This window comes from Platichthys flesus, chromosome 8 (assembly GCF_949316205.1).
Source record: "Platichthys flesus chromosome 8, fPlaFle2.1, whole genome shotgun sequence".
Taxonomy (NCBI): Eukaryota; Metazoa; Chordata; class Actinopteri; order Pleuronectiformes; family Pleuronectidae; genus Platichthys; species Platichthys flesus.
Genome location: NC_084952.1, coordinates 63,917 through 83,976, shown reverse-complemented (window position 1 = coordinate 83,976; position 20,060 = coordinate 63,917). Strand labels below are relative to the sequence as shown.

Below are 20,060 nucleotides of genomic sequence, written 5' to 3'. Positions count from 1 at the left end.
AATAATGGTTTAACTCACACACGCACACACAGACTTTCACAGACAAACACACACACACACACAGAGCCTGGTACTACAATAAACAATAGGACAAAAGATGTCTGTTCTGACTGCAGCTGATCAGACCCACGATGCTGCTGCTGTCCTCAATCTGACAAGAACACCCAGACCTTCAGGACCCTCTACATCCCCCCCAGGACCTGACAACACCCTTCAGGACACCAAGTCCCTTCTGGACCCTCCTCATCCCCTCCTGACCGTCCAACATGGACCCAAAGCGTTGGTCCTACAGCTCGCAGCAGCAGAGTCGCCTCAGGAGACAGGTAAAGTGAGTTGGTCTTTGTGAGGCTCCAGATCCAGGAGGTCGACCTGGAGGTAACCAGGAAGGAAGTGGTGTCCACTCTTTCCCTGATCATGTTAGAGTCATAGGATATATCAACACCGTGTCAGGTTTCGGTTCCACAGACACATTTTGGTTCAATACCATCATTGTGAGGACATTTTGTCTAGTCCTCACAACTTCAGTGGGCTGTTTGAAGGTTACGACTTGGTGTTGGAGTTAGAATCCGGTTTATGTCAGGAGCTAGTGAATAATGTCTGTAAAACTACAGAGACGTGCGTGTACTGTGTGTGTGCGTGCGTACTGTCTAATAAAGACTCACAAACATTCTAATGAGGAGGCATTGTTGACTGTCAAAGTAAAAGTCATTTATTTAATGACCGGAAGTAAAACAAGTACAAAATAAAAGTCCGGACACAAAGTAAGCAACGGCGCCAGTTGTGAACGGTCTCAACGCAGTGGTCATTTCCGGTAATGCAGCTGCACGGACTGCGCATGCGCAATGAGATGAATGGCCGCTGCACCTGACTCACCGGGAACACTGATCCCCGTTAATCCCGCTCCGGTACCAGGAGGCACCGACAGTATCATGCTCAGCGGGCCGGAGCGCTTCGTCTGACCGTCGGGACCGTCTCCGCTCCGGGCTCGGCCTCCGGGGGCTGTGCGTGTCCTTCCCCCGCCTGTCGGGCTGCATCCCCGCTGCTGCTGAGCTGAAGCTCCGGGAGGCTCCGGGCGCGTCCACCCTGACTGCAATGGGATGCTGCGGGAGCGCGGAGGTAAGCACGGCCCGGCCCGGCCCGGCCCGGTACTTCTGCCCGGTGCCCTTCCGCAGATCACCGGGGCGTGTTAGTGTTGGAACGGGAGAGCGATCCCGGGAGCCGAGCGGGCCGAGCCGGGATTAGAGCCAGGAGATGTAATCCAATTAGCTCTTCCCGGGGACAGGCGGGTCACCGGGGCCTGGTACCGGAGCCGCCATGTCGGCTCCCCGTAAACAAACCGTTCAGTGCAGTTCCGAACCGATCTAACATGGCCGAGGGTGTGCGGGGTGTAGACCGGCTCGGCCCGGTCCTGCAGGGCCCGGCTCAGCGTGACCGTGTGACCGTGTTTGTGTGTGTTTCAGCGGACAAAGAGAGAGTGGAGACCGCTGGAGGACCGGAGCTGCACCGACCTGCCCTGGTTCCTCCTGTTCACCGTCTTCTGTGTCGGAATGGTAACCAACAGCATGACACCTGTACTACTGCTGAGACTGTCATAGTACCGTCATAGTACTGTGCTGGTACTCTGATAATACTGTCATAGTAATGTGATAATACTGTCTTAGTACTGTGATAACACTGTGATGACACTGATAATAGTGTCCTAGTACTGTGATAGTACTCTGATGATACTGGGATAATACTCTGATGATACTGTCAGTACTGCTGTAGTACTGAGAAAGTTCTGTCCTAGTACTGTGATGATACTGTGATACAGTTTGACATTTACCTATTCACACAGCCATTCATACAGTGCAACTATGATAGTGCTCTCAAAGTAATACCACAGTATTATCAGTACTATGATCTTGTTATTATAGTAATATCACAGTACTATGACAGTACTATTAGCGGGCCATTTGGGGTAAAGCATCTTGCCCAGGGACACTTCAGCAGATGGTATCTAACCGCCGACCTTCTGCTTGGATGACGACCGCTCTACCTCTCAGCCGGATGTGGCTGGGCTGTCATAATACTGATTATACTGAGATAGTAATGTCATAGTACTTTGGTAATACCGTAATTATAACATCATAGTACTCATAATACTGTGGAAGTTCTGTCAATACTATCAGTTATTGATCAGTACTGATAATACTGTGATCTTGGAATTTCAGTGTAAACAGAACTGTGTTTATTCAGTTATGGTTAATGTGAGTAATGTTGATGAGTCATGTGACGCAGCAGTGAACACTGATCCAGATACAGTTACCGATCAGTCAGTTACTGACCAGTCAGTTACCGATCAGTCAGTTACAGACCAGTCAGTTACAATCCAGTCAGTTACCGATCAGTCAGTTACAGATCAGTTAGTTACCGATCAGTCAGTTACTGATCAGTCAGTCAGTTATTTTTCATTTAGTTCCCAACCAACCAGTCACTTACGATCAGTGAGTTGTTGATCAGTCAGTTACTGATCAGTCAGTTACCGATCAGTCAGTTACAGATCAGTCAGTTACTGACCAGTCAGTTACCGATCAGTCAGTTACAGACCAGTCAGTTACAATCCAGTCAGTTACCGATCAGTCAGTTACAGATCAGTTAGTTACCGATCAGTCAGTTACTGATCAGTCAGTCAGTTATTTTTCATTTAGTTCCCAACCAACCAGTCACTTACGATCAGTGAGTTGTTGATCAGTCAGTTACTGATCAGTCAGTTACCGATCAGTCAGTTACAGATCAGTCAGTTACTGACCAGTCAGTTACCGATCAGTCAGTTACAGACCAGTCAGTTACAATCCAGTCAGTTACCGATCAGTCAGTTACAGATCAGTTAGTTACCGATCAGTCAGTTACTGATCAGTCAGTTACCGATCAGTCAGTTACAGATCAGTCAGTTACTGACCAGTCAGTTACCGATCAGTCAGTTACAGACCAGTCAGTTACAATCCAGTCAGTTACCGATCAGTCAGTTACAGATCAGTTAGTCAGTTATTTTTCATTTAGTTCCCAACCAACCAGTCACTTACGATCAGTGAGTTGTTGATCAGTCAGTTACTGATCAGTCAGTTACCGATCAGTCAGTTACAGATCAGTCAGTTACTGACCAGTCAGTTACCGATCAGTCAGTTACAGACCAGTCAGTTACAATCCAGTCAGTTACCGATCAGTCAGTTACAGATCAGTTAGTTACCGATCAGTCAGTTACCGATCAGTCAGTCAGTTATTTTTCATTTAGTTCCCAATCAACCAGTCACTTACGTTCAGTGAGTTGTTGATCAGTCAGTTACTGATCAGTCAGTTACCGATCAGTCAGTTACCGATCAGTCAGGCAGTAACTGATCAGTCAGTCAATTACTGATCAGTCAGTCAGTTATTTATCAGTCAGTTACAGATCAGTCAGTCAGTTATTTATCAGTCAGTTACTGATCAGTCAGTCAGTTATTTATCAGTCAGTCAGTTATTTATAAGTCAGTTACTGATCAGTCAGTTACCGACCTGTCAGTTACCGACCAGTCAGTTATTTATCAATCAGTTACAGATAGTCAGTCAGTTACAGATCAGTCAGTTACCGATCAGTCAGGCAGTAACTGATCTGTCAGTCAGTTACTGATCAGTCAGTCAGTTATTTATGTCAGTTACAGATCAGTCAGTCAGTTACAGATCAGTCAGTCAGTTATTTATCAGTCAGTTAATGATCAGTCAGTCAGTTATTTATCAGTCAGTCAGTTATTTATAAGTCAGTTACAGATCAGTCAGTCAGTTATTTATCAGTCAGTTACAGATCTGTCAGTCAGCTATTTATCAGTCAGTTACTGATCAGTCAGTTACCGACCGGTCAGTTACAAACCAGTCAGTTATTTATCAATCAGTTACAGGTCAGTCAGTCAGTTATTTATCAGTCAGTTACAGATCAGTCAGGCAGTAACTGATCAGTCAGTCAGTCAGTTATTTTTCAGTCCGTCAGTTATTTATCAGTCAGTTACTGATCAGTCAGTCAGTTATTTATCAGTCAGTCAGTTATTTATCAGTCAGTTATGGATCAGTCAGGCAGTAACTGATCAGTCAGTCAGTTACAGATCAGTCAGTCAGTTATTAATCAGTCCGTCAGTTATTATAAATCAGTTACAGATCAGTCAGTCAGTTATTTATCAGTCAGTTAAAGATCAGTCAGTCAGTTATTTATCAGTCAGTTACAGATCAGTCAATCAGTTATTTATCAGTCAGTCAGTTATTTATCAGTTAGTTACAGATCAGTCAGTCAGTTATTTCTCAGTCAGTTACAGATCTGTCAGTCAGCTATTTATCAGTCAGTTACTGATCAGTCAGTCAGTTATTTATCAGTCAGTTACAGATCAGTCAGGCAGTAACTGATCAGTCAGTCAGTTACAGATCAGTCAGTCAGGTATTTATCAGTCAGTTACTGATCAGCCAGTCAGTTATTTATCAGTCTGTTACAGATCAGTCAGGCAGTTACTGATCAGTCAGTCAGTTATTTATCAGTCAGTTACTGATCAGCCAGTCAGTTATTTATCAGTCTGTTACTGATCAGTCAGTTATTTCTCAGTCAGTCAGTCCTTTATCAGTCAGTTACAGATCAGTCAGTTACTGCACAAGTTCCAGTCTGTGATGCAGAGTGGATTAAACTGTATTAATGATTGAATGTAAACTCCGGGTTTTGGCTTCACGTCCATCTCCTGTGTTTGGATTGTGTCTGTGGTGAATCAGTGTGGTCACTGACACTTGTGATCCTCTGTCACGTAGTGTGTTTGGATTGTGTCTGTGGTGAATCACTGTGGTCACTGACACTTGTGATCCTCTGTCACGTAGTGTGTTTGGATTGTGTCTGTGGTGAATCACTGTGGTCACTGACACTTGTGATCCTCTGTCACGTAGTGTGTTTGGATTGTGTCTGTGGTGAATCACTGTGGTCACTGACACTTGTGATCCTCTGTCAAGTAGTGTGTTTGGATTGTGTCTGTGGTGAATCACTGTGGTCACTGACACTTGTGATCCTCTGTCACGTAGTGTGTTTGGATTGTGTCTGTGGTGAATCAGTGTGGTCACTGACACTTGTGATCCTCTGTCACGTAGTGTGTTTGGATTGTGTCTGTGGTGAATCAGTGTGGTCACTGACACTTGTGATCCTCTGTCACGTAGGGAAGCATCTGTGGTTTCACCATCGTGACCGGCGGCGCCGCCCGCCTGGTGTTTGGATACGACAGCTACGGGAACACGTGCGGTCGACACAACGAGCAGATCGAAGGCGTGAGGCTCAGCGGCCTCGACCACAGAGACAGGAAGTGAGTGTGTCCTGGTACCAGGTGGCTGACCTTATGAGTCTGTCCTGATCTCCCTGATGATCAAACGGTTTTAATACAAATCTATCGATGTAGATGAATTAATACTTTATGAATAGTGATGAGGGCTTTGGTTTGGATGTTAATGATTTCTTGGTATCATGTTGATGTTTGTCGTCGTTTGAAAATGACTATTTAATCATTTCTGAGTCTGACAGTGACGACTTCCCGCTCTTATTGTGAAAAAGGTCATGAGCTTCCAGTGCCCGTTAGTGACCCCTTGCCCTCTGCTGCAGGTTTGTCTTCTTCCTGGATCCCTGCAACGTGGACATCGTTCAGAGGAAGATCAAGTCCATGGCCTTGTGTGTGTCTCTGTGTCCGAGCGAGGAGCTGAAGACGTACCAGGACCTGAAGACGTTTGCCATGCTCAACGGTGAGGTCATCACTGTCACATGACTCAAATGGCGCCACAAGACGTGTCTAACCCGAACCCCCCCAGACACACAGTAACACGCACACCTTTCTCTCTATAGTTGTGAGGACTCTCATTGGCAAAATGCATTTGCCAGATCCTTACCTAACCTTAACTATCACTACTAAATGCCTAAACCTAATTCTGACCCTAAAACCAAGTCCCAACCCTCAATCAAGTCAGAATGTCCTCATAAGGATGGTTTGAACCAGAATAGGCCCTCGTAACTGTAGATAGATACAAGCACGCACAGAGTAACACACACACACACACAGTAACAATGGCCACCCTGTGTTTCAGTCGTGTTGCCGGTGCCACTCTGCTCCGTTTTCCGTCCGTCAGCTTTGACTCAGTTCACTGTTGGAACGTGACTGACGTCTTGGTCATGTGACCTCCTTCTGGAAGCCATGTTGTTTATGAAAGGAGCCACTGTTACAGTTTGTTTACTTCAGCAAAGTCAGCGGAGAGCTTTATTTCAGCTTGTTTCAAAATAAAAGCGGCTAAGCTGCCGATCAGCTTCAGTTTGCAGTGAACTCAGTGACGTACAGGAAACTGTAACAGGGTCACTGACACCGGAGGAAACTTAAAACCTTTCTGATTGGTGGATGACAACAGAGATATGACATAATTAGGAAGTGATGTCACATTCAGTCAGAACTCTGAGGATGAACACTTTCAGTCACGTCTCTGATCGAGCTTTGTGATTGGTTCTGGAGGTTATGGTTGCAAAGGGGCGGAACATTTCCGGGAACTTTCCATTGGAAGTTAAGCTCGTGAATTAAAAAAAAAATAATACTACTCAAATTAAACGCTGAACAATAAAAACATCATTCAAAACTCTATTTTAAAGATGTATGGACTGCAGCACACGCTGCACGTTGAACTTCAACCCTCCACTGTGCATTTCTCCATCACATGCACAGATAATTCCCAGCATCCTTCACTCTACAGCAGAGCTATTGAGGCCTGCTGTAGTGTGCAGGACTAGTCAGGTAGGTTTCAATGATATTACTGGAAAAATATATTAACATGCTGACTGAGGATTGTTCATCTGTTCATTTAGCCTCTTTCTATTCATTTATCCATCAATTGTAAAATATTTTTAAAGACGATTCCAATTGGCCAACTATTTATATCTCTGACATTGCATTAGTGTTTTTTTACAAGCTTTCTTCTCATCTTATTCTACAGAACACTTCCACGTGCACTAGCTCATGTGTGGAGACATTTCACCACAGCCAATGTAGAAGGAAAGGCTGTGTACATTTATGAATACTGTATAAAGACCAATGTTAAGAACTAAGACACTAAGATTTAGAAGCATATAGTCAAGTGCCCAAAGTTTCCTCAGGGCTCGAATCAGCCTATGACAAAACAAAATGTTCATATTAATGTTTGTATATGACAAGGTAAATACAGTGAGTGTAAATTACCCACAAAATGTCCTGTATATTCCTGTTAATTCCTGTTAATTCCCATGGAAAGTTTCCAACTTAGAATTTTCCCGGAATTTTGCAATCCTACTGGAGGTGCTCAATAAAAATGACGTCATGGGTGGTGTGGGTGGAGCCTCATGTGTCATGTGTCATGTGTCTGTTCCAGGTTCTGAGCTGTGTTCCTACGAGTTAGCGGCTCATAAATATCCTGGTCTACCTGAGAGGTTCTCTAAATGTCCCAGACTTCCTGTTCCACCCAGGTGTGTCCAGCGCTGACCTCTGACCTCTCTACACTTCATTCAATATGTTCAATGTTTTCAATGTTTCTTTTAAATACCACATATAGAAGAATCAGGGGTCTACCAGATGACCTCTGAACTCTGACCTCTCTCCACAGTAAGCCGTTGCCGGTGTTTAACCGCTGCACTCCGATGGATATTTCCTGTTACACGAAGTTTGCAGAGGCCGTGGTGACGTTTGTGGGAGACAGCAGTTTTCTGCACCGACTGATTGCTGGCGTCGCTGCGAGTAAAGAAATCATCGTGGGACTGTGCGTGCTGGCGCTGGGTGAGGATGTCAGGTCCATATGAAGCATTTCCTCCCTCATTATTGGGACAGTGGTCTCTTCCCTGTTTTCATTAAAAAACAATACTAAATCAATATTTATTGATGATGAAGAATAAAAAAAACACCTGTTTTAATCATAGTTATTCTGAGCTGTGTGAAGTGTCATAAATCATACAAGTGACATAACAAACGTGGACGTGACTTCACGTGTCATGGAGAGCGTTTCAAAAACGAAACCACGTGACTCACTGACACCTTTTTTCTGACCTTTGAGCTTTTTCTTTCAGTCCTCTCCATGCTCCTCATGGTGATCATCAGATACATCTCTGCCGTCCTCGTCTGGATCCTCACCTCTCTGGTTGTCCTCGGATCGCTCGGTGAGGTCACATGACATGGAAAATCCTCTATTCAGTATTAAATCTGTTCTGTGTCTTTAAGACGACAAACGCTGAGTCACTTATGTGTTTGTTGTGTCAGCCGGAACCAGCGTTCTCTGGTGGCTCTACATCGACCACCGGCTGTACGGAAACGACACCTCCCCCAAAGTGCGGAAGGAGGCGAGAGAAGAGGGGGGGATGCCTAGAGACAGCAGTCAGGCGCTGCTCGTCTACGCTGTCGCCGCCACTGTCTTCACCGTATGTCCCACAGCCACCATTTGATGGTTATCTCATCATCTCATCTTCAGCTTCCATCTGCTCTGTGCTTGCTCTGTTGTGGATGAAATGCATCCTGTGAGTCTTTGTTGACATCTTTCTTACACTCGACACTGTTCCAGATCATCCTGCTGCTGCTGATGCTCTTCATGAGGAAACGAGTGGCGCTGACCATCGCCCTGTTCCACGTGGCAGGAAAAGTCTTCATCCACCTCCCCCTCCTCACCCTGCAGCCCTTTGTCACCTTCCTCGCCCTCCTGCTCTTCTGGATCTACTGGATCCTGGTCCTGCTTTTCCTGGGAACCAGTGGTATGAACCATCACATGTCGCAAACATGGCTAAGATCACGTCACAAAGATTCTTCTTATTTAGATTGATGATGAGGCTCGACTTTCTCTGTTTGAGAGGAAACAACAGTAAACTCGATGATTTTAGAAACATTCTGCCCTCTGCTGGTGATCAGACTGAACTGTCTGTCCCCTCTGGGTCCTGGTCTTCTGCAGGAAACCCGGTCCAGAATGAGGAGACAGGTTTGACAGAGTTCAGACTGACAGGTCCTCTTCAGTACCTCATCTGGTATCATGCCGTGGGTCTGGTCTGGATCAGTGAGTTCATCCTGGCCTGTCAGCAGATGACTGTGGCTGGAGCTGTGGTCACCTACTACTTCACCAGGTGAGTCCACCTGGAATACATCGGTACTACCCCTGAACACACCTGTATACTACACTTGTACACACCTGTACTACAGCTGCTCTGCCGCTGTAACACATCTGTAATACACTTGGTTTTTGTAGTAGTTGAGGTGAAGGCCAGACGTTGCACCTTGTTAAGATCTACGAGACAAATTGTGATTTGTTAACATGGGCTAGATTTGTTGTAGTCTTGATGACTCAAAGCACTTTACATTATAGTTTGCCATTCACCAGTTCACAGACACATTCATACAGAGTCTCTATTAGCAGCACTTTTTTCAATGCGGAGCAGTTCAGGGTTCAGCATCTTGCCCAAGGACACTTCGGACTGCAGATGGGGAAGACTGGGGATCGAACTGCCAACCTTTTGGTTAAAGGATGACTGCTCTAGCCACAACCGACCAAATATGATTTGATTGATGATTGATTGTACACACTTTTACTACATCTGTAATACACGTTCCACACTTCATTACATTACATTTCATTTCGCTGAGGGAACAAACCCAAAACAACACGAATCATGTTGGTACATTTACTACAAAGTTCTACATATAAGTGCAACTAAACTTAAACATCATCTTCTGAAGAGATGTGTCTTCAGTCTGGAGGAAGATGTGTGAACTTTCTGTCCTCATGTCCATGTGGAGCTGGTTCCACCGTTTAGGAGTCAGGACTGGAAACTGTCCCTCACAGTGAGGGAGCAGCTGATTGGCCGATGCAGAGCAGTGGAGACGGTGTGTAACGTTGACCATGTCTTGGATGTAAAATGGACGTGATCCGTTCACAGCACGGTACCAAGTTCTAGGGTTTTGAAATGGAGGCAAGCAACCACTGGTAACCAGTGAAGGGAGTGGAGGAGTGTGAGTGAACGCAGGTTAAATACCAGTGGAGCTGCTGGTTTCTGGATGAGCTGCAGAGGTCGGAGGGCAGCAGCGGGTCGACCTGCCAGGAGGGGGGGGGGGGGGGTAGTCCAGGTGTAAGATGACCAGAACCACAATTCACCAGGCTGATGGTGAATTGTGGTTCTGAGAAACAAACCGCTTTACGTTTCAGGGACAAGAACCGTCTCACGATGACCCCGATCCTGTCGTCTGTCGGGAGGCTGGTCCGGTACCACTTAGGCACCGTCGCTAAAGGATCCTTCATCATCACGCTGGTCAAGATCCCTCGACTCATCCTCATGTACATCCACAACCAGCTGAAAGGAAAGGTACAAATCCCCTGTACTCACACCACACTGCTGAAGTGCTGCCTGACCTTCAGTCTGATCTGAATGTTTCATGTGGCGCTTTAGGAGAACGTCTGCGCTCGCTGTCTGCTGAAGACGTGCATCTGTTGCCTGTGGTGTTTGGAGAAGTGCCTCAACTATCTCAATCAGGTAAGAACCAACCAGCTCGTCTGGTTTTACTGTCACACTCTCACTTCTCTCACCAGGGTTCTTATTTCCCAGAATGCATATGCAGCCACAGCGATCAACGGCACCAGTTTCTGCACGTCTGCCCGCGACGCCTTCGTGATCCTGGTGGAGAACGCTCTGCGTGTCGCCACAATCAACGCCATAGGAGACTTTGTGCTCTTCCTTGGGAAGGTGAGGAGTTTGTTCATCCACTGAAAATATTTGTGCAGTTGGTTTGACAGTAGCCGCATCTTGGAGTTTATGACAGAATATACTCATAAACCCGCCCCTCTTCTAGATAAATGGTTGAGATGAGCGCTCTGATTGGTTTGTTGTCAGTTCATCTTTGAGATCACCGACTCTTCATGTCATAAATCTGGTCTCAGGTCCTGATTGTGACATCGACAGCATTCGCCGGCGTCCTCCTCCTCAACTACCAGAGGGATTATGCCGAGTGGCTTCTGCCGCTCATCATCGTGTGTCTCTTCTCCTTCCTGGTGGCGCACTGCTTCCTGTCCATCTTTGAGATCGTGGTGGACGTCCTATTCCTCTGCTTCGCCATCGACACCAAGTACAACGATGGAACTCCAGGAAAAGAGTTCTTCATGGACAAAGCTCTGATGGTGAGATCGTCCCACATGATGTGATGTAACCAGTGGTGTATAAAGTATTTGAAAGCCACACTTGAGTAAAAGTACAGATATCTTACCTGAAAGTGACTTTGGTAAAAGTGAAAGTCACCCGTCAGAAAAAGACTAGAGTAAAAGTCTTAGAGTAGCTCATATTAAATGTACTTAAGTATCAAAAGTATCTGGTGTTGAAGTGTACTTAAGGATCAAAAGTAAAAGTACAAGTATTAAACTTAAACATGCTAAGTGCTTTTTATGGTAGGCCTATAAAGACACAAGCAACACATTTTTACTGTAAATATCACAGGTATGATACACAATAAAAATACTGAACTAATAAAGACTGAACTGAACCGAGCTCCTGCATGAGCACCTGGATTGGGGAATGTGCTCGCGTTGATTAAGTCCCTCCCCTTTGTACACACATTGCTACTCCCCATTGGATGGTTTAGTGAGGTCCTCAGGTCGGCCCCTCCAGAGCCGGTCAGGGACCTGGCGGAGCGCCGAGAAGACGATAGAACTGGACTATCTAGAGGAAGTAAAACTCATAACAAGGTTTCCTCCGGACGCTTAGGGTCTCACGCTGCCCCCCCTCCAAAGGGCAACGGCAAACACGCCGCCGGGCCTGTGCATCTCTAGCCTGGATGCCAGATAAACTTAGCCCCGCCCACAACATTTGAGGTCGGGAAGTTCGGTCTGGAGTCGCTCCTTTGGGGAGAAATTACCTACCAGTAGATTAAGAGCACATACTTACTTGTTGCTCCAACATTAAGCAGCAGCGTCCCAACATGTGTCCTCCTTGGGGTTGTCTTTATACAACATGTTCCGAGGATCATACAACTCACTGTACTTCTCCACTTCAATTATTAATTTAATTCTCCACTAGGGCTGCTCAATTAATCGAAATTTAATCGTGATTACGATTATGGGGTCAAACGATCTCCAAACTACTATAATCGAGTTGAAATGATCATTTGGCATTTCAGTCCTTCCTCCAAAGCATCCAGCGGCCCAGCTGACTGGCCCTCACTCTCAAGCAGCGGTAAAGTGAAGGAGGCGAGTTGTGTGTGGTGACCGGCGGTGAAAAACACAGCGCGAGTGTAAAAGCAGGGAGGGCAGCAGCACACCATGTAACGGCCGCACCGCTATTCTCAAGCGCACTCCCGCCTGGCTGTTCAGACCGGACAGACCGGACCCGCATTCCTCCGGTCAGTCGGTCACAGAGTGTTAGGGTCGCCATCATTAAGGGTTTGAATAACCGGGCACCGATATCCTGGTTTCACGGAGGAATAAGACACGCAGCCGTCATCGGTGTATACCGGAACCGGAAGTGATTACAAAAATAAAAGCATAGACTTCAGAATAAGGGCACATATTAATAATCGTTTAAATAATGGTGATTTTGATATTTTCCCAAATAATCGTGATTATGATTTTTTCTATAATCGAGCAGCCCTATTCTCCACTAAAACCTATGCGGAGAATACGTAGCACCCCCCCTCTCTCTCTCTCTTTTTATCTTTATCACTGCTTGTGTAGTGGATGGGCAGAGGGGGACATTTAATAATGTGATTGGTCAAATTAAAACTCCAGGACAACAGAAGGTGAATACAAAGTATGGGATGCATATTTGATCATTTATATACAATATGTCATCAATATCGTTCAAAATCATTTTTCAGTGTGTTTCCTGTCGCGATGCGCTCGCTGCACGGCGCTTCAGCCTCCGGTGTGACCCGCACAGAGGTTTAACATGGGAGTGGATGGGAGCCAGCTGTTATTTAAGGCTTGACGCTGCGCTGCGCTTCAGCGTCCGGTGTGAACCCGGTGTTAGTAAATAACTCACAATGCGTTGCTTAACATACGTCACATACTACGTTGTTCTGATTGGTTGTAGGTCTATCCAATTGAGACAAGAGGATTTTTTTTTCTGGTTCGGTTGAAACGCGACCCATAATCACAGTGGAGCGGTATCAGACTCACATTCTGACTAGAATGTGAGTCTGACAATGTCAGGCTAGCGCATCTCCCGAGGAAGGGAGAATGCGAGTGAGCGAGAGAGACAGAGAGAGAGAGAGAGAGAGAGAGGTCTGCACATTGATCTACCCTCCGCTGCTCAAGTAACGATCTAGTTTTGAGAATATAAGAAGAACAAAGTACAGAAATTTGTGTTCAAATGGAGCCAGTAAAAGTAAAAAGTCGTCAGGAAAATAAATACTCGAGTAAAGTACAGATATGTGAAAAATCTTCTTAAGTACAGTAACAAAGTATTTGTACTTACTTCCCACCACTAGATGTAGCAAGAAGCAAAGTCTTATTAATCGTGTTATTATGATGAATAATTTCTAATCACCAGGTTTATAAAAAAATCTGCCATCTTTGTTTTCCTTGTTCATTTTGATCATGAGCCGACATGTCATCATCTGAACTGAAGAGAATTGTGGGACACCCTCTCTTTGCCCCCCCCCCCCCCCTTTGCAGGAGTTCGTGGAGAGCAGCCGGAGGTTGGAGCGGGTGGAGCGTGGGCGGAGCCGGGTGAAGGAGGCGGTGTCTGAGGGGGCAGAGATGAAGCCCATGGTGAGTGACAGTGGCGGTCGAGGGGGCGCGGCCAGGCAGAAGACTTCATTAGAGGAGGTGGGGGTAGGGCTGGAGGGGGGTGGGGGGGGATGGGAGGAGCTTCAGGAGTTCCAGGTGTACTACCTTCTGGTGGGGATTCTGGTGGACTGGGTGCTGACAGAGCAGAGGAGCATCGTCCTCTGTCTCAGCGAGGACGTCGTCCTTTTCCTCTGCATTTACCTGCCCACCTCCACCCTCTTCCTGTTCGTCAGCCTGCTGCGCACACCAAACCCCGCCCCCTCTGCCAACGATGCCAAATCAGCCGCCGTCACCGCCGCCTGCTGAAAGACGTTTGCTAACAGATGCATGCTAACAGATGAATGGATGAACACTGATGCATGCTAACCCTTCATTATCATCTTCATCACTGACTCTGTTTCTAGTTTTTTTATTTTTATATCCTTTATTTTTGTATATTTTATTTTGTAATTCCATTTCCTGTGTCTTTGAGCATACATTCTCACCATCGTGCTTTAAAGAGAGGAAGGACGCAGCAGATGTCTTCCCGGATTCTGGTCAAAAAACACTGAGCCACTGTCATCATCTGGAGGTCCAGCAGAGGGCGCTCTGTGAGTCTGCTGCGTCTCAGCTTCTCCTCATGTTTAAAATACGTCCAGGCGGAGGTCATGGGGTCAAGAGGTCACAAACTCTCCGGTCGTGACACATTTGAAATGTGATGCTTGACTCATGACCTTCAGTCCTGCTGGTTTTAAACACCTTACTACCCATAATGCTCTGCTCTCACCCCTGTGGCCCTGGTGTTTTGTGTTTCAGGCTCCGGGGACGAGTTCAGCTTGACCAAAATCAGAGGGAATAAAAACGAGAGACATTCCAGAAGTTTATTTTTCCAGGTGTAACATGTTTACTATGGTTTCACTCCAGGGAAAACAATATTTTAATAAGAAACTGTAAAAACGTAACGATGACGCACTTTATACCGAAGCGCTGCAGATTTTAAACCTGCTGATGCATTTTTTCGTAGTGATGTCGTTTTTTATAAACTCACCCTGAACTCATTGCTCACAGTTTGATTTTGTTCTGGAGAAACCTGCTGGTTGCTGACACGCACCTGGACTCCATGTTGGATCTGGAGCATTGTGATGTCATCAGAGGGGCGGAGTCTGTGCACAGGACCTGCAGCCATAAAGCTCTGCGTCTTATTGGTGGATAGATACAGATAAATAATCATTAGATGAGACTGGGCCGTCAGTAAAGTAATCATAATATCTTATCTTTTATCTTAATACCAGATTGTACAAGTACTACAAATAGGTCTTTTTTCTGCAGTACTATAGTCAACCCTCAAGTAAAAGTACCTGAAAACTACTTGAAAACTAAAAACGTGGATGAATCGTGAATGTGTCTGATTCATCAGCTGATACGTTGCCACAGAAACTAAATCTGAATAATGAACTGAAATGTGATTGGTCGTTGACCTCAGGGACATCTGTGGCAGACTCCGCCTCCAACAGAGGTTGTTGACCTCTCGTCCTCAGGTGGGGCAGACAGTGGGTGGGCGGAGCTTCCTGTTGAGGTGACAGCTGAGTTGAGCAATAACACAAACTGCATCATGTGACATCAACAACAACGATAAGTCTTCCTGCTTCTGTTTCATCGACACGCCCCAGGTCGATGATGTGTCAGTGACTCCACAGAGTTCAGCATCTCTGATTGGCAAACACAGGACTGACCAGATCGTCCAATCAGAGTCTCCTGATGTCCAGTTGAATGTTTAGAAGAAACCCAGTAAGTGAACCTTTGAGTGGCAGGAGTCAGTTCCTGATGAATCCTGAAGGACGACCTCTGAGTCCAGGTGTCCGCCTTCCAGACTCCGCCCACCAGCTGTGTACAAACCTCACGACGGGGGAGCTGATTGGCTGATTCTGCCCCAATCTCACATGTGTTGAATCACAGATCAATGTTCAGTGTTTGATTTTCATAACCTCGGATATAAAACAATTCCCAGAAATCTCTGAGACTCACAGCTGGGGAAGCCAATTGTCTCAGAATAATTATTATAATCCAAGAATCGCAGCAGTGATTGGATGACCTGCGCCCCCTGCTGTTCATCAGCAGCAGAGCAGAAGACGAGATGTGGCTCACTTCGTGTTTTAATGTGAGTGTGGATTCAGTTTGATGAAGGAGTTGTTTACACATGTTCTGACTTTTAGCCGCAGCTGATTGGCCGCAGCTGATCAGCTCTGCAGGAGACCATGTGATGGTTTTCAGGCCGCGACTGTTCCCATCACCCCCCTCTGCTGGCTGAGTGAGGGTGACATCTGATGCCTGTTTCACAGCTGATCTGAGACATGTTCACATGAATCACGTTATTGTGGTGGACACGTGTTCATGTCGTTGACACGGAGGTCACATGACCCTGAGCACGTCCACTAACTGCACTAAAGATGAATTCATTCAGTCAGTTTCAAGTAGTTTAGTATTGTGAGCACAAACACACACACACACAAACACACACATTCATGTTCAAGCTCCTGAAAAAACAAATCAACAAATCCTTAATTGGGATCATGTGACTCCTGTCGTCAGGCAGATTTCACAGCAGGAAAAAAAGAGTTTAATTCAAACATCAGATAAACATAATGAATGTTTGTTTTTTTAAGTTCTGGAAATTACCTTTGACTTTTTTTATTCAAAAAATCCATCCCATAATTAATAAATGTACCTGTAAATTAGTTAAAAAAGCATTAATGAAATTATTTCAATTAAATATCACAATAAATATTTGTTTATTGATCAGCTCATGATTTTAGATTGAAAGGTTGTGTGTACGATTCAGGTGAAACGATCTTTTGACAGAAAGTGAATATAAAGTAATCCTAGTAATGATTTCACTAGTGTTTCATCTAAATTGTACGAATTGTTTTATCTACCCTAGAATGAGCCTTTATATTTTTATACTTTATAATTAAATACTTTGTCTCCATCGGGAGCGGCTCCTCTACGAAGGCCGCTATGTTTTTTACAGTAGCCCATAGTGGACAAACTACACCTTTTGAGTTTCTTTGACAACTGAAGCTACCACAGGTTCTCTTTTATATCCTGAAGGGGGGTGTGAGCTGAAGGGTGTTCAGTGGCAACATGACAATTCACCACTAGATGTCACTACCTTTGGCACGATGAACCTTTAAAATCGACCGGTTCACAACAACCTTTACTCTGTGTGAAGTGACATTAGTTAGAAACGAGTCGTTTTAATCCTCCACAATAAAACGTTTGACATGTTTACTGGTTGTCAAAGATCATGTCATCCAATCAAAACCTGTGTTACAGGATCAGCGTAGCTACAACTGGAATGTTTGCAAGACACAGATTATTAAATGAACTCTAACTCATAGGGTAATGTAATAGTTATTTTATTTTATCTCGGACCTGATTAAGCTGACATAAGCAATGCTACTTTTCATGTAGTCTGGCTAACGTTAGCATGTTTTGATGTTGTTAGTGATTCTGTGAATTTTCACATCGTAAGCATTAAGATAAAAAATCTGTAAATAGGTCAGATATTAGCAAGCTAATGTTACCTCTGTCAGTTGGCAACACAACCGTTAGTGTGTTCAGTAATATTTCAATTTAATTTTTTTATCATCCATCACAAGATAGATCATGGCCTTGTTCACACCTGGTTCACACCTGGTTCACACCTGGTATGAACATGTGGCCCCACACGTGTCTCGTGATCCGATCTCTATCGGCTCAATACAAACATCATTTCTGTTCACGAAAACCCAAAGAAGCAGAAAGAGGAAGAGAGATGAGTCAGAATGAATCTGAAAAAAAGATTTGATCAGTTTAATGAAAGTTTGATTCATTATCAGCTGATCAGTGTTGATATCCACATGTTAGTTCCAGGTGTGTACGGGGCCTGTGTGAAGGATCTTTATATATTATCTATTATTTATATATTATATAAGACCTGAGAAACAAAACAGTTAGATATTTAAGTTCTATCAGACCGTTAACAATCAAAATAATGCCAGTGATGTTTTTAGATGTAATGACATTAGAAATGATAGCAGCACCAGTTGATATAATAGTAGTTGAGTTTGTATCTGGACCTGGATCGTGCAGCAGGGGAGAAGAAGATGAAAGAAGTTCTCGATCTTAGAGAATTAGATCCGAGTGAATACTAATGATTTAATATATAGATATTTTTTGTGGTTATTAAAGTTTTTGATGAGCTGCTGCAACAACCAATAGGAGGATATTATGGTATTCAGCATTCAATATTGTACAGACATCAAGCCATAGACTATTTAATAATTAAAATATTTTTTCTTTTATTTCAGAGGTTGTCAAACTTTTGGCTCAGTCAGTTTAACGTAATCGTATTTTTTGTCGTTATTACATTTATTCTTTTGTCCCGATTAAGTTTTTATAAAACACGGATGTTGAAAAAATATTGTTTATATTGTTGAATTGAACTCTTTATTTCCTGCTGACCAATAAACTGCCTCAATTACTAACCAATCAGCACGCAGAGGGGAAGCTCTGCCTAGTTGGCAGGTGAGTCACGGTTGAGGCTCCAACCAATGGAGTCACGTTACCACATCGTACAGAGTAATGTATTCATACTTTTTAATAAGTTCTAGCAGTAACGTCATGAACCAATCACAGACAAATAAACATCATTTCTACGACACGATTCGTTTCATCTTGAGTTTGATTCATTTTACTCTGATCGTTGAGATTCAATTTAATTTGTAATTAACGTTTAAACAACAAACCTGTTAACATTGTTAGCTTGTTACTCTGAGGCTGCAAAGCATTTTGGGAAACTGCTGGTGCTATTAGCATTGGTTAGTAACCTGGTTATTAATGGGCAAGATACTGAACCCCAAACTGCCCCTAGATGCACTGTGTGGATGTGTGAGTGTAAAACTGTAAAGTGCTTTGATTGGTCATCAGGACTAGAGAAGATCATGAGATATTCAGACTATTTACCACATTCATTTGTTTAGCTTTAGTTCTGGGTCGTCATGGTTACCACATGTTAATAAACGTGTCATCTGGGGACAGTGTGAATAAAGTTTGAATGATGGACGCCTCCACAAAGAACTTTTTCTTTTCTTCTGGGTCCATTTTTTATATTTATCATTTCTTATGTATCTTATTGTTTTATAAGAAAAATAAAATGTAAAGTTTAAATCTGTTGTCTTACTTTTTCTGAAGCCACATTAGAAAATATTTTTTAATGAAACTTTTCACGTTAAAACAAGACGTTGGTCGGAGCAGCAACAAAGGCTGATGAAATCATCTGCGGATTATGTTCATGGTGAGTTTCATCCGAGTCCAGTAAATAACAACATTTATTTCAAGACTTTTTATTGACTTCAAACATCAAGAAAATCCACAACAAAAGTTTACATGACAGAATACTTATGGAACAATAAAAGAAGAAAAATAAAAAAATATATAAATATAAAAATGTGAACCAATTGTAGTAAAAAAACATTTAACCTGAACTCAACAGATAAAGTTTTTCATGACCTCATTTAAAGAATGTTTTTTTTTACAATAAGCTCAAAGTTTTCTAAACATTCAGCGAGCTACAATTAGCAGCTTAGCACTTGGCTTTTGGCAAGTTGATAATAGCACTTCCTGTCAGCTAGGCATTTAGCAGTAGGCTAACCATGTTAGCATGAAGCTAAGCATGTTTTTAGTAAGAAGAGAAAGTGATGCTGACGAAGATGGTTGATTGTGATATTTTCAATAAACAGACTCAGAAAAAGAACTTGAAGTGTTAAACATCAATTTAAATTAAGCTCCTGTTTTCTGTGAAAGAAGAATTTTTGCCACTTGAATAAAATATGAATTAGGAACGAGGTCAAGGCCCCTGATCCCACAAAATTTGTTTAAATAATAATCATACTTTGTGTTACCTCCCATGTTTGCAAAATGTATTTTTCCAGACAGGATGTGCTCTTTGTATTTCAACTAAAGCTTTAGTCTTTAAAGACAGAAATGAGCCAATCAGCTCGTTGCTCCCTCACTGCGAGCTAAACACTCATCAAAAACACGACTGTTTTCCGTCCTGGCTCCTAAATGGTGGAATGAGCTCCCCATTGACATCCGGACATCAGAAAGTCTACACATCTTCCGCCGAAAACTAAAAACATACTTCTTCCGACTTTACCTTGAATAAAAAAAAATAAAAAAAAAACTTTTTGAAACTAACACTTTAGTAGCACTTAAATGGCTCTTACTTATAAATCAAATCAAATCAAATCAAATCGCTTTGG

The 20,060-nt window shown here is 43.8% G+C and overlaps 1 protein-coding gene across 6 annotated transcripts; it reads left to right on the top strand.

The window, feature by feature from the left end:
- The first annotated feature begins 142 nt into the window (after nucleotides 1-142).
- On the top strand, nucleotides 143-18,966 carry slc44a1b (solute carrier family 44 member 1b). Of its 6 annotated transcripts, XR_009921745.1 has the most exons (18): nucleotides 145-323; nucleotides 1,461-1,550; nucleotides 5,197-5,339; nucleotides 5,633-5,769; nucleotides 7,411-7,504; nucleotides 7,642-7,811; nucleotides 8,099-8,188; nucleotides 8,289-8,446; nucleotides 8,587-8,773; nucleotides 8,968-9,136; nucleotides 10,213-10,369; nucleotides 10,454-10,537; nucleotides 10,610-10,747; nucleotides 10,942-11,178; nucleotides 13,666-13,761; nucleotides 14,280-14,369; nucleotides 14,575-15,334; nucleotides 15,429-18,966. XR_009921745.1 is itself a non-coding variant. In XM_062393952.1 (17 exons), the coding sequence occupies exons 1-16, from the start codon at nucleotides 267-269 to the stop codon at nucleotides 14,328-14,330; spliced, it is 2,058 nt and encodes a 685-aa protein (XP_062249936.1). In that variant the 5' UTR covers nucleotides 145-266; the 3' UTR covers nucleotides 14,331-14,369; nucleotides 14,575-18,966. The 6 variants fall into 6 exon arrangements, 5 of the variants coding, with proteins under 5 accessions (XP_062249937.1, XP_062249936.1, XP_062249938.1 ...); XM_062393952.1 differs by having other exon boundaries at nucleotides 14,575-18,966; XM_062393955.1 differs by lacking the exon at nucleotides 145-323 and adding an exon at nucleotides 734-1,116 and having other exon boundaries at nucleotides 14,575-18,966.
- Nucleotides 18,967-20,060: the final 1,094 nt, after the last annotated feature.